This window comes from Oryx dammah, unplaced genomic scaffold (genome assembly GCF_014754425.2).
Source record: "Oryx dammah isolate SB20612 unplaced genomic scaffold, SCBI_Odam_1.1 HiC_scaffold_24, whole genome shotgun sequence".
NCBI classification, from domain to species: Eukaryota; Metazoa; Chordata; class Mammalia; order Artiodactyla; family Bovidae; genus Oryx; species Oryx dammah.
Window position 1 is genome coordinate 21,013,317 of NW_024070208.1, and position 12,517 is coordinate 21,025,833.

The window sequence follows — 12,517 nt, forward strand, 5'->3', positions numbered from 1 at the left end:
CACACAATGGAATATTATTCAGTCATAAAAAGAAATGATACCCTGATACATGCTACAACGTGGAATACTCTGATTCCATTTACAGGAGCTATCTCTAGAGCAGTCAAATTTATAGAAACAGAAAGTAGAATAGTGCTTTTCTTTGATTGCCAGTGGCTGGAGTTAGGGGGAAATAAGGAGTTATTGTTTTGAAAGGAGTTTCAGTTTTGAAAGATGAAAATGTTCTGGAGACTGGCTGCACAATAACCTGAACACTACTGAACTGTTCATTTAAAAATAGTTAGGATGGTATATTTGCTATTACATGTTTAAATTTAAAAAGTAGGAAAAAAAGGTTCAGGGACTTCAGCATAGAATGTTCAAGGATAATAATCTACTTTCTTTTGAAAAGATATCTATAAGTCAATAAATACCAAACTACTGTTTATACATTTCTTGGTAGACTAAAGGAAACCAAAAACCCAAATGAGAATCAAGTTTTCATTACTTCACCTACCAGTGTTAAAAGAGAAACCTTTATTACATACTGCCCGAGAACTAAATGGCTACTGCTTTGGTGAAGAGAAAAAAGCAGTATTACTAGAAATCTACCTGAATTATCTGCTTCGTTCACAAATAGCTCTTTATGCTAAAGAATAAAATTGGCTGGCATTATTCTCCCTGAGATTCACTCAATTTGATCTTATCTAAAAGCCATTTTTCAATGAGGTAAACACTTGGAATAGAAATCCCTCAAAAAATCAAACACATATTTTATCTCCTTTTATGTTATTATTCAAAGCTTGTCTTCACCAAAGGTATAGAGTAGAAGGTACCATTCTAAGTCCTGGAACAACTGAATCAGTACTAGTGTACTGAGTAGCAGGAATGTGGAATCAGTCCAGTGACAACAATGATGAACTGCAGGTCAGAGTAATATTTAGAAGCTAAACCTAACTGGAACCTAACTTTAACAATGTTGAAAATAATAGAACTACTTGCTAAAGTATGAAAAATAAACCAATCTACATATGAAATTTTAATCAGATATACATGTCCAACAGATATTAAGGCAGGATCAAATTTTCAGTGCCTCTTTAAAATTCAGCATTATTTGAAACCCTGGTGAACACGTTTAAAAAAAAAATTTATCAGATTTAGCTGCAATGATAAGCAACTAAGTTGTTACTAAAATTTATAAGGAAGACTGGCTACACATTATCCCATGAGTGTAAGAAATATCAGCAAATGGTACTAATTGTCAAAATTATTTATAAGGACTTCAACATGTAAGGAATTTATTAGTAAGATATCCAGCGTGCTTGAGAAAACATTCACGAATACTCATTTTTTACCTTAGCCACTTTAACCTTGCTGATGCCCTGCAAGTTCTTACTCTACTAGCTAATAGCTCAAACATGTTTTATTTTTAAGTATGTTAATGAAACTTATGCAATAGATATTAAAAACTCTTGGAATTGATTCTGGAAACCCGTATGTGCACGTATGTGGGTGGCATGGACGTGTGGAGGTATCTGTATAAATATGCAGATATATATAAGCCCATTTAAGTGTTTCGGGAAAACTTTTTCAGAAGCTTATATAAAGGTTTTTAGATGCTTTATAAACTCAATATGCCCTTTCATCTAGCTCACCTTTTCTCATTTCCTTCAACTACTGAGATTATACAGAAGTATTTAGCACTATGGGCTCCACAGATCTAGGACAGAGTATGAGAGGGGAAGTACTTAATGTAGAAACACTGCGGTTACAGAAAACAGGTATTCCACAAAAAACAGGCAGACAATCTCACAAAGAAAACATATGAACTATTCACTATTAAATATATGAGACACTCAAAATTCTCGATCATTTGTCTTAAGAAGAAAATATGTATTTAAATTAGCAAGAAAAAAGCCTCATGATGAAAAACAGCTTCTGAAAAGACATTTTCTTCTAATTAAAAGGCTACTCAATCGTCATTTTCATTTGGAAAATTATGGCTTCCTAAGTTACTTTAATGCTAGTATCATTTTTATGTGCCAACTCAGGATATTACTCCTTGTCTCTTCATTTATTCATCAAAATAACTAAAAGGCATAATCTCTACCCCTTGTTGAATCAATAAATCCTGACATTCAAAAACATCCTCATCTCCAGGCTCTTCTCTTGGTGCAAGTGGTTAAGAGCACAGCAGGACCACACTCAACCTCAAACTTTCGTGAACTTTATAGACAAGAACTTAAGTGTTCCCTGGTGGAAGACGACAATTGTGAAAAAGAAAATATAGGTTTAAGTTACAAATGTCCTCAGCCTCTCCATTACAGTTTTTTCCAAGGAAACACCTAAGAAATATTTTTAATAGGAGGTAGGAAGTAAGTATGTCTAAAAGTCTTTCCCACTTATGAAATGTGATGCAGAAAAACAGAAAATTAATACTTCTGCTATACACTGACAACCTAACAACCAAATAACAAGTATATCTAATAATAAGGAAATAAGGATAACTGAGTAAGGGCAAGTTTCTTATCTGACTTTGAACTCAACATTTAGATCGAGACCTTAAGCACTAAGACTGCATCGTACTACAGATAACAAAGGAATCTGAAAGGGAAATAAAACCATTATTTTAAAGAAACAAACTGAAAAGTTCATGGCAAGTCTCCCTAAATTACTAACAGCTCAAACATAAAGCAGCATAGAAAGGGGAAACAGAAAGATTACTGTATAAAAAAATACACATTTACTAATTAAACAATGGAAGTACAATTCCATAAAAACAGAAACAAACTGACTCCAAGTTGAAATGTATACTTTAAATGCAATAGGACTACATTCAACCATTTCCAAAGATGTTCAGGCAATGAATAGTCATCCCTAAGAACTAAAGCATAAACATTTCTAAAACAGAAGAACAATTCTGCTTCTATATAGAAAAAAACCAAAAGCTGTAGTTGTGGGAAGATTTCCCTGAAACTTGTGAAACTAATGAAAAGTGTGGCTTATGGAATTTGTGAAAAGAATAAAATGTATACCAAAACGTGTCACTGTGGTAATGGTGCTCTGCACAACATAGAAACTGTCATCTTTTACTTCCTGGGCCAGTTATTTCAAAAAGTGTCATAAAGGACCACCTTGCATTATCCCATAGTGAACCATCATGTGATTTAAATATCTTGTCTCATCTTCAAACAGCTAAGAGCAAGAGTATTCGAGGAACTGGGGGAATTCAGGGAGAAAGGAAGGGTTCTTTCAAATTTTCCAACAGCCTCTCTTTCAAGGGTTAGGAAGGAGTTTAAAAACAAAATTCTGGACCTGCCATTTAATTCAAGAATGGTTTCAGAATTCTTCCTGCAGTGGCTTACTGGACACACTTCAAAAGCTGAGAAATCTTAATGTACTCAGCTTTTACATTGAAAATCTTTTCATCTTTCAGAATTGTTATACAACACAGTTAAACTAAGCCCTTTTGCAACAAATAGAATAATTTCCTCTAACATTTTAAGATCATTTTAATTAACTAGTGTCTGTCAGTCATTGCAAGGGTTGCAGTTGCCAGTGGGTAGGCCATCAGAGAAACAGTGTGGTGAAACAGGATGTTTTCCTTTTATTTCCTGAGTGAACTTTAAGGGATTAAAACTAAATTTATGTCAACTTTATAGCATTCAGATTCAAATTCAGAACCCAAATACATTTTAAGAAACAAACAAAAACTTGAGGGCTATAAAACCATATACATTGTGGTCAGAATTCCACTTTTGTATTATGTGCATACTGTATTTTAACCTGCAATGTTTCATATTTGTATTTCACAGTATATAGCTTTTGGACTGGGCTGCTTGTTCACAGAAAGAAAAATCAACTGTGTTTCCACCTTAATATTCAACCTACCTGCCCATAGTTGTCTATGCCAGTTACTAATCTATTTAAATTTAATAAATCAAAAGCTGTCCTTAGGGATTGGCCAAGAGTCGTAAGTCCTTCAGCTTGAAGGTTTTTCAGTTCATTCATAAACGTTGCATGGTTTTCTTTCCATCCGGCCTGAAAAGAAAAACGTGAGAATTTCTTTTTTTCATCTTTTAAAGCCAGGTACACACGGACGGCCGTTAACAATCTGCTGTTCACCAAGCAGCTGCTCGACTTTACTGTACCGTTTGGGGTAAAGTGTCAATGCCGTCTCTCTGCTAAAGAAACTCTCTTCCAGAGGTGGCCGAGAATAAACCTGCTGGCTCTACAGCTTTCCGTGGCTACCAGCCTTACTACTTCATAACTTCCCGGGGAGATGCACTCCCCAACCTCGTGCCCAAAAATCCGGGGATGCAGAGGTACTGGGGGAAAGCAGAAGTGAGCAGCACTTCCGAAGTTCACCCGGAGCTGCCCCACTGATCCCGCGGCCCTCTCGGGGAGAATCCGGAGACCCGGCCCCGCTGCACCCCACCCAACCCCACCCCACCCCTCATCTCAAGCCCCCCGCCCGTCGGCCCGCCCCGGCCTCGAGCCGATTCCCCTTTAATGCAAACCCGGGCTCTGCGCGGCCGGGCCCGGCTGTCACTCGGGCTAACTTGAATAAATATCCCCCACAGTTCATTGCTGCCGCTCACGCCGCGGAGGGGAAATGTCGGCCATGTTGATCGCCGCGCCGCCGCCGCCGCCGCCGCCGGGCCGGGCTGGGGAGGGGACGGCGGTGGCCCGGCGACTCCGCGCCGCGCCGGGACGCTCCGGAGCGGGGGGAGGGGGTGGGAGCCCGCAGGGGAAAAGACCTCAGCGCCTAGAGCACGGCGGGTGGGGGAGGGGAGCATAAGGAAGGGTGAATGGGGGGGCGGGGAGGGCGAGAGAGGAAGGGACGGGGGAGGGGGGGGAGGGCGAGGGTTGTTACCTTGATAGCATAGGGTGGCTCTTCGAAAGTGACCAGCATATACCTGTCTCCTCGGCTGGCAGGGTCCCGGGCACGGAGCTGCGGGAGAACGGGTGGAAAACGGGAGCAGGAACAGGGCGGGCGAGAGGAAAGCACATAGGCGAGGTTAGCAGGCGGAGAAGGGGCGCCCAGCGGCCCCGCCGCCCCCCCCCCCCAGTTACCGCACACGCCGCGACCGCCCCCCCTCCCGACACACATACACACACACATCGGCCCCTCACACACACACACACACACACACACACCGCCCGGGGCCGGAGCCCAGGCCCTGGCCGAGCCCGGCTCGCAGCGCCCGGCCGCCCGCCCGCCCGCGCGGTGGGGGAGGGGGTCCCCGAGCCCGGCAGCTCCCGCAGTCAGGTCCCCGACACCTCCGCCTCGCCGCCCCTGGCCGCCCTCCCCCCAACCCCTGCCGCCCGCGGGCCGCCGGGCTGGGGTCGCCCCCCGGGCTCGGTCGGTCGGTACCTTCATGAAGGTCTCTACCGCGCCTTTGGCCGTGTCCAGGTAGGTGGTGCCCAGATGGCTGCGCTGGTTCATAGAGGCAGACGTGTCTATCAGGAACAGTAAGATGGGCATAGTGCTGGCCGGGGACACCGGGGCCCGAGGTGGTGGAGAAAGAGGAGATGGTAGAGGTGGAGGCGCCGGTGGCGGCGGCGGCAACCGCCGCTAACGCGGGGCGGGGGAGCGCGGCCCCCGGGAGGAAAACACCGTCTGGGTCTTTCCTCCGGCTGCGGGGAGTTTCTCCCCCGATAGTTGAGAGGAAACTCCCCGGACCCAGTCCTCCCCGTCGTACCCCCGCCTCCTCCGCCTCCTCCTGCCTGCCTGCCCGCTGGGGCGGGCGCCCGGCCGTCTGTCTGTCGGTCCGTTCCCCCCCCGCCTCGGGGGTCCCGTCCCCGCTCCCGGCCCCTGTGTGTGTCCCAGCGGGAGACGGGCCTGGCTCCCTACCCCACCCCCGGCGCAGGGAGTGGGGACCTGGGAGCTGGCGAAGAGGGGAGTGGGCTGAGGGGAGATTGGCCCTGGGGCTGTTGGGAGAAGTTTCAGGGACTCCCTCCGCACCCCGGCGGTGTCACCACTTTCTCAGCCCCTCTCGCTACTGAAGCGCTTTTCTCCCTCACACTCCGGTTTTAACTCGGGCAGGGGCCGCAGAGGCTCCGCCCTCTGACACGTCCTCTGGCCACGTGATGCACCGCCCCGCTAGTCTATTGGCTGGGCCCTGGCCTCTTATTAGCATATTCAAACAGCTCTGGGGCGGGGAAAGCTTGGAGGCCGGCTCCGGGAACAGTTATGGAGCACGCGCAGAGGCGGGGCGTCGGGTGCGCGCGAGAGCGAGCGCGAGGGGCGAGCAGGCGGGCCGGCCGACGCGGAGGCGGGCTCCGGGAAGGGGCGGAGACTGGTCACGGAAGGGCCTTGGGGCGGGGGCTGCGCAGGGCCGGCGCGGCTGTGAGTCTGCGCGTCAGGCACGACGGCCTCTCCTTGACTGTTGGAGGTGGTAGGGGTCGGGGGAAGGCAAGTGGAGGTTGGCCTCAGCTTCTCTTCCGAGGTCTTGGTAGCGAACCCCTTCCCTGTGGGCCAGTGAGGAGGGATGAGTAGCGTGATCAAAAGCCCGGGTAGTAGTCAGCGGCAGGCCCGCGGTCGCCCCCGAGAGGAGGGCTCTGGGCCGGCGGTCGTCGGAGGAGGTTCCTTGGCCTTCGGAGGGCCGGCCCCGGCGCGGGCGGGGCGGGGGAGGGGAAGTGAGAGGTTGTTTATGACCAGGGACTAATCTCCTCCGCTAGTCACACCGCTCCCGCTGGGGAGTGGGGACCACGGGTAATCCTTGCCCGCAGCCGTGCTTGGCCCTGGGCAGCGACCGAGGGCGAGGGCTGGACCTGGCCAGTACCCCTCTCGTTGCAGGACCCACCGAAAAGGATACAAGCCATTTCCCCCCGACTAACTCAGCCCTAAAAGGACAGTCGGGAAAGAAGCAAATATCGATAAACTGTTTATAGCCCTTTTTATACTGGGAGGGAAATAACCCGTCTTACCCAAAGAAGAAACCTCTGTTAATCCATATTTACTTAGAGCCATCGAATGTTAGTTTTCAGAGCTAAAAAGGACCCTGGCAAATCATAATCCATTACTCTTTATTTAAACAAACTGACTTGGCTGCCCAGGTGACACGTAAGATTGGTTCTGCATAACCCAGTGCTCTTTCACATACACTGTATCAGGCTCCATCCAAATACTGCATGAGGGAAGACATTCTTGGTTAAAAACCAGCCCCTGTCATCAAGCCAGATGACATAATGAATCTTAAATGTCCGAGGAAAAGTTTCCTCAAATATACTAGTCGACAGTTTGACTTAGGGACATACAACCCATATAAGACAAATCTTCCCTACTAGCCTTACATTTCTACCGTTTATTCTGAAATTCTTAATTATTTGCCTACTGGTCATTGAAAGAAATTGTTCCTATTACTGTTAACGTAAAACATGTTTTGTGGCACTTTTTTTAAATTTTGAATTTTTTAACTTGGACTTTACTAACATTTAAGATAGTCTCTGAACTTTTGTTATAGTAGGGCTAGCTCAGTAATACACTGTTCTATGAGTAGTTTCCATAGAAGAGTAAAGTATTTTTAAGAGATTTAGACTACAAGTTAAGGTGGAGTAGAGAGATTACATCCAGTATTTGCTAAGTGGAGTTAAAAATGATTAAAATATTATCCCTGCCTTCAAAGAACTTACGGTTTTTCTAGAAAAATATTGCCCATATATTATTAGCTACTACAGAACAGAAAGTGATTAGGTACTAAATAATTCAGAAAAGAGAAAATGTTATTTCCCCAGGGAAATAACATTTTCTAGGGTCAGTAAGTTTAAGTGGTCCCTTAAAGCAGTGTTTCTCAAAATGGAATCCTAGACCTGGAGATAAGGAATTAAGAGTTCCTTGATACTTTAAAAATTTTTGTTTTTATTTTAATGACAATATTCAAATTGTTTTATAAGTCACAAAGACAAAATTTTTTTTCAAAGTGATAATTTGCAACTGAAAGAACTCTTCATAGAATTTGTCCCCAGTTTTCTCTGTCAGTGCTTTTCAAACTGTGGTCTATGGACTCCTGCCTGTCAGAAAATGTATTCTCTAGAATCATAAGAATTTTTTTTACATTTCTCAGATTTGAGAAATACTGATTTAAAAGATTGATAGGATTTGAATATGTGGGTAAAGGAAAAGAAGCTTCTGATGAAAATCCCTTCTAGACATTGAAAATGTAGTAAAGAAAGGAAGTTAGCACAGCACTGACAGTGGCTTCTTGGGGAACAATCAAGTTCAGCTTAGGCTGGAGTACCAGATACAGGAAGAACAGTATAAGATCCAGAAAGGTGGGTCAAGTCCAGAGGGTCTTTATGCCAGGCTAAGCATTTTTTTTCCATATAAATTGGAGTTTTTAGTTTGTACAAAGTAGTGTTTGAAAGGAATCAAACTAGAGTGAAGTAAAAGAGCATGATTTAATACTGACCTTGGCTATTACTGTTATTTGAAATCATTTCCAATGGAGCCAGCATGGTCTTTCTTCCCCAACTCCATGGAGTTGGTAGATGGTTGCACTAGGTTCATAGTGGAGGTATATGATAGACCTGGGATTAGACACAAAGATCAGGAGAGCCAAGTCCAAGGAGCCAACCTGGGACATATAACCAGAAACTACCCTTATAGTGACACCTGAGATCAAAGACCAGGATTCCAGTTGAGAAGCCCAGAATTATTGGACAGCAAAGCCCCGAAGCAAAACAGGAAAGAAATCAGGACATACATAGACAGCAAATCAAAAGGCCATCTGAAACCAGGAAGCATCAACAAGTAGTCCCTAGACAAAACTGTGAAGTAGGCCAAGTTTATTCTTAGTGACTCTGGTTGACAATTAAGCTGTTGGCTGATGATGGCTTAACCCTGTGGTTCTGGGCCAGAAGATGTGCATCGGCATTATTAACAGAGCTTAAAAACAATAATGAATTTACCAAACCCCCAAGCCCAGAGGACAGTGATACAGGAAAACTGGGATGAGCCTTCGACACCTCAGTTTTTAAAAAGCTGTTCAGATGAATCTTAAATAATGCTGATTATGAACTATATGCCTAAAAGTATAAGGATAATGTATGTGTCTAGCCTCTAGTAGTACTCAGTAAGTAACTAAAAATTCACATAACCTTGGAGTTATTACATTATGTAAAACTCCTAAAATAAATCAGCAAACTAAAGGGGGAAAAATATATATATATATATAAATGTGGCACCAATATAGACAACAGTGAATTTCATCATATGCTTATTTAATTGTTTGAATTCAACTATGTTTGACGAAAATGTAAAATGAGAAAGCAAAATAATGCCAGAGACTCTCACTGTTCCACTCTGTGAGCTTAGGCCTTGCAGGAAGCACAAGATGGGAAACATGGATCTCTTCTTCACCCAATCTCTGTGCTTCTACAGTGTGATTCCAGAAGGATTCTGGTTATATGTAGGCTTATATCTCTAAAACAACCCATCAAATGCAAGCCAACTATTTCATCAGATTCAACTGAAGAAACAGTGAGCTCTTGCAATGCTAGAGGGGAAACTAGTTGGAGTAGTCTGTGCTAAACCCTGTCCTGGGGCAAGCTGGGGGATTAGGAAAAATTTTTCTGGGAGGACATTGGTTGGAAGAAGTATGTTGGAGAAAACATGCTCTTTGCTGCTGTTTTTAAAGGAATGCTGCCCAAATGCTATGGCTCCTGATTTAAAAGGGAATGAATAAATTATACAAAACCCTCAAAGATTAGTGACTCTGGCTTAAACAATAGCCTAAATTGTTGAAATGGAGCTATTCTAACAGAATTAAGAACTGACGAATTATATTCATTTGTAGGAGCCAACCAGAGCCTTTTAAATTATTTTAAAACTAATTAAGCAGGGTAACAGTTTAAAAATAATGATGTGCCAGTGACTTGGCTTATAGTATCTGGATGTGCCATCTGAGCAGAATAATCAGATGAACTTAGTGTTCCTCATATGTAACCTAACAAAGTTTCTTTTGGCTGTCTTACCATTCATTTCCTCAGTTCTCTGCTTTACTCTGAGACCACAACAGTTAGTGATGTTGACAGTTTGAGAACATCAGACAAATGTGAAGTAACAAACAAAAAACATCAGACGTGAAATTATGCAGCAGAAAGTATTTGAATAATACATATATAAGGAAATTTAATTTTGGTCATCCTAATTTATGATGTTATGTAATACCAATTATATAATTATATCAATCCTCGGGGGCAGGGCAGGGGGATGGTGGTTGGAATGCTACTAAAGACCACTGTTAACAAGAGGGACTTCCCTGGTGGTCCACTGGCTAAGAATTCGCACTCCCAGTGCAGGGGGCCCAGGCTCCATCTAAGACCTGGCACCACAAAATAAATAATAAATTAATTTTTTTAAAACAGAAATTAGACCTTTCCAACGAGCAGTATTTCACAGTAATAGTTGAAGTCTTAGGCAACTCAAGATGCGTATTGAAAATGAAACATATCCAGATTGAGAATTAGAATCACAGTGGAACAGTTTCTCTATCAAAGGAGCCTAAAACATAGCAGTAATTATGGCAAGACAGATAGATAATGAAAATACACTCATAAGTCAGCAGACCCCAGATAGGATACAGCAAGACCTGTCTTAGAGGATTGTTTTAGAAATGCAAGATAACACCCCATATTTTATCAATTCTGAGACACCATGAGAGAACTGAGTAGATGGAGGCAGAATCATGATACTGTGAGATTAACTCCACCTTGCATCATGTAAAGTGAATATCAAACGAATGGTAAATATAAATTCTAACAAGAACCAACGGTGTTTATTCAGTCATTGGTTCAACCAATATTAACTGAATATGTGCAGGAGCCAGAAATTTAGCAGTGGATAAAACAGAACGGAAAATGCTTGCCCTTATGAAGTTTACGTTCTAGTGGGAGAGGGAGGCAGTAAACAAGGTGAGTCTATGGTACCTTCACTCTAACTGCAAAGGAGAAAGAATACAGCGGGAAGCCTAACACTGTAACAGGAGGGAGGGCTGCAGCGTGAGATACAGAGGACAGGGAAGCCATGCTGAGAAATGACACTGGAGTAGAGACCTGAAAGGCCAGAGGCAGGGCTGCGCAGGTATCTAGGGGAAGACAGATTTTAACAATTTACCTTACTGAAAACATTTATGGTTTAAAACATTTATGGTCTCTGTTGCTAAGTATGCTTTGCTTATACTTAATAAATATTCTTATAACAAGTAGTAGTAATAATAACTATTCTTGGCTGATACTTAATACATATTCTTACTAGTAGTAGTACTGCTCTAATTAATTATAATAAAAATTCTTTGCTCATATAGGTTCTCCTTGACAGGCACAATATCAATTATTCACTAAATATTATTGAGAGATTTATCTTAAAGTTGACAGGTACTGTTTCAGATTCTAGGGATTCTGTGTTAAATGAGAGACCTACTCCCAACCCACACAGAGTTGCCAGATAAAGTACAGGACCCAAGGTTAAATTGGAATTTCAGATAACACGTCATTTTCTAGTATAATTATGTACCTAATACTATGTGGAATATACTTATGCTAAAAAAAAGTATGTTTTCTCATCTGAAATTCAAATTTAAGTAGGCATCCTGCATTTTTATTTGCTGAATCTGACCTCACTGAACCTACAATCTGACCTTCTGGAAGCAGAGATGAGTAAATAAAATTAGTATACAGTGCACATGCTGTATAACCTGGGAAGCCATAAAATGGAAGACACTGGGACTCCAAGGGTGTGGAGGAAACCTGCCAGCCAACCAAGAACATTCATCCCTAAGAGCAAGAAATAAACTTCTCTGTACTTGAGCCATGTGTTTTGGATCCGTTTGTCCCATGGTCATTTTGTAACACTGCCTACCCTAATTACCTTAGTGGTCATTCCTGAAATTGACTATCATGGTCAGATTGACTCCAGAATCAGAAGTTGTCATGTAATGTACCAACAATTAATTTAAAATGTAAGTAAACATTTACATTTTGTAAATAAACAGGTAAAAATACTTGTACTATAGTCATCATTCTCTCAGGTGCTGGTTTTAAAAACTGGGGTGCCCGATGTGGGGTACAAACCCTTCAGTTCAGTCAGTCAGTCGTGTCAGACTCTTTGCAACCCCATGAATCACAGCACACCAGGCCTCCCTGTCCATCACCAACTCCCAGAGTTTACTCAAACTCATGTCCATCAAGTTGGTGATGCCATCCAGCCATCTCACCCTCTGTCGTCCCCTTCTCCTCTTGCCCCCAATCCCTCCCAGCATCAGGGTCTTTTCCAGTGAGTCAAATCTTCACATGAGGTGGCCAAAGTATTGGAGTTTCAGCTTTAGCATGAGGCCTTCCAATGAACACCCAGCACTGATCTCCTTTAGGATGGACTGGTTGGATCTCCTTGCAGTCCAAGGGACTCTCAAGAGTCTTCTCCAACACCACAGTTCAAAAGCATCAATTCTTCGGCACTCAGCTTTCTTCACAGTCCAACTCTCACATCCATACATGACCACAGGAAAAACCATAGCCTTGACTAGACGGACCTTTG

The 12,517-nt window shown here is 43.3% G+C and overlaps 1 protein-coding gene across 7 annotated transcripts in view; it reads right to left on the reverse strand.

Moving 5' to 3' along the window:
• The window catches only part of INTS6 (integrator complex subunit 6), a 104,137-nt gene extending 98,146 nt beyond the window's left edge, over positions 1-5,991 (reverse strand). For 3 of the 7 annotated variants that reach the window (XR_005725651.1, XR_005725650.1, XM_040266938.1), the window contains exons 1-2: positions 4,500-4,606; positions 3,871-4,020 (exon numbers count right to left, since the gene is read on the reverse strand). Coding sequence is in view for 3 of the 7 variants with exons in the window: in XM_040266938.1 (XP_040122872.1) it covers positions 3,871-3,990 (120 nt within the window). In the remaining 4 variants the exon portion in view is untranslated. Of the gene's footprint in view, positions 1-3,870; positions 4,021-4,499; positions 4,613-4,855; positions 5,152-5,356 lie in introns of those variants that run through there. The other 4 variants (XM_040266941.1, XM_040266940.1, XM_040266943.1 and 1 more) reach the window with 4 other exon arrangements.
• Between the last annotated feature and the right edge of the window lie 6,526 nt (positions 5,992-12,517).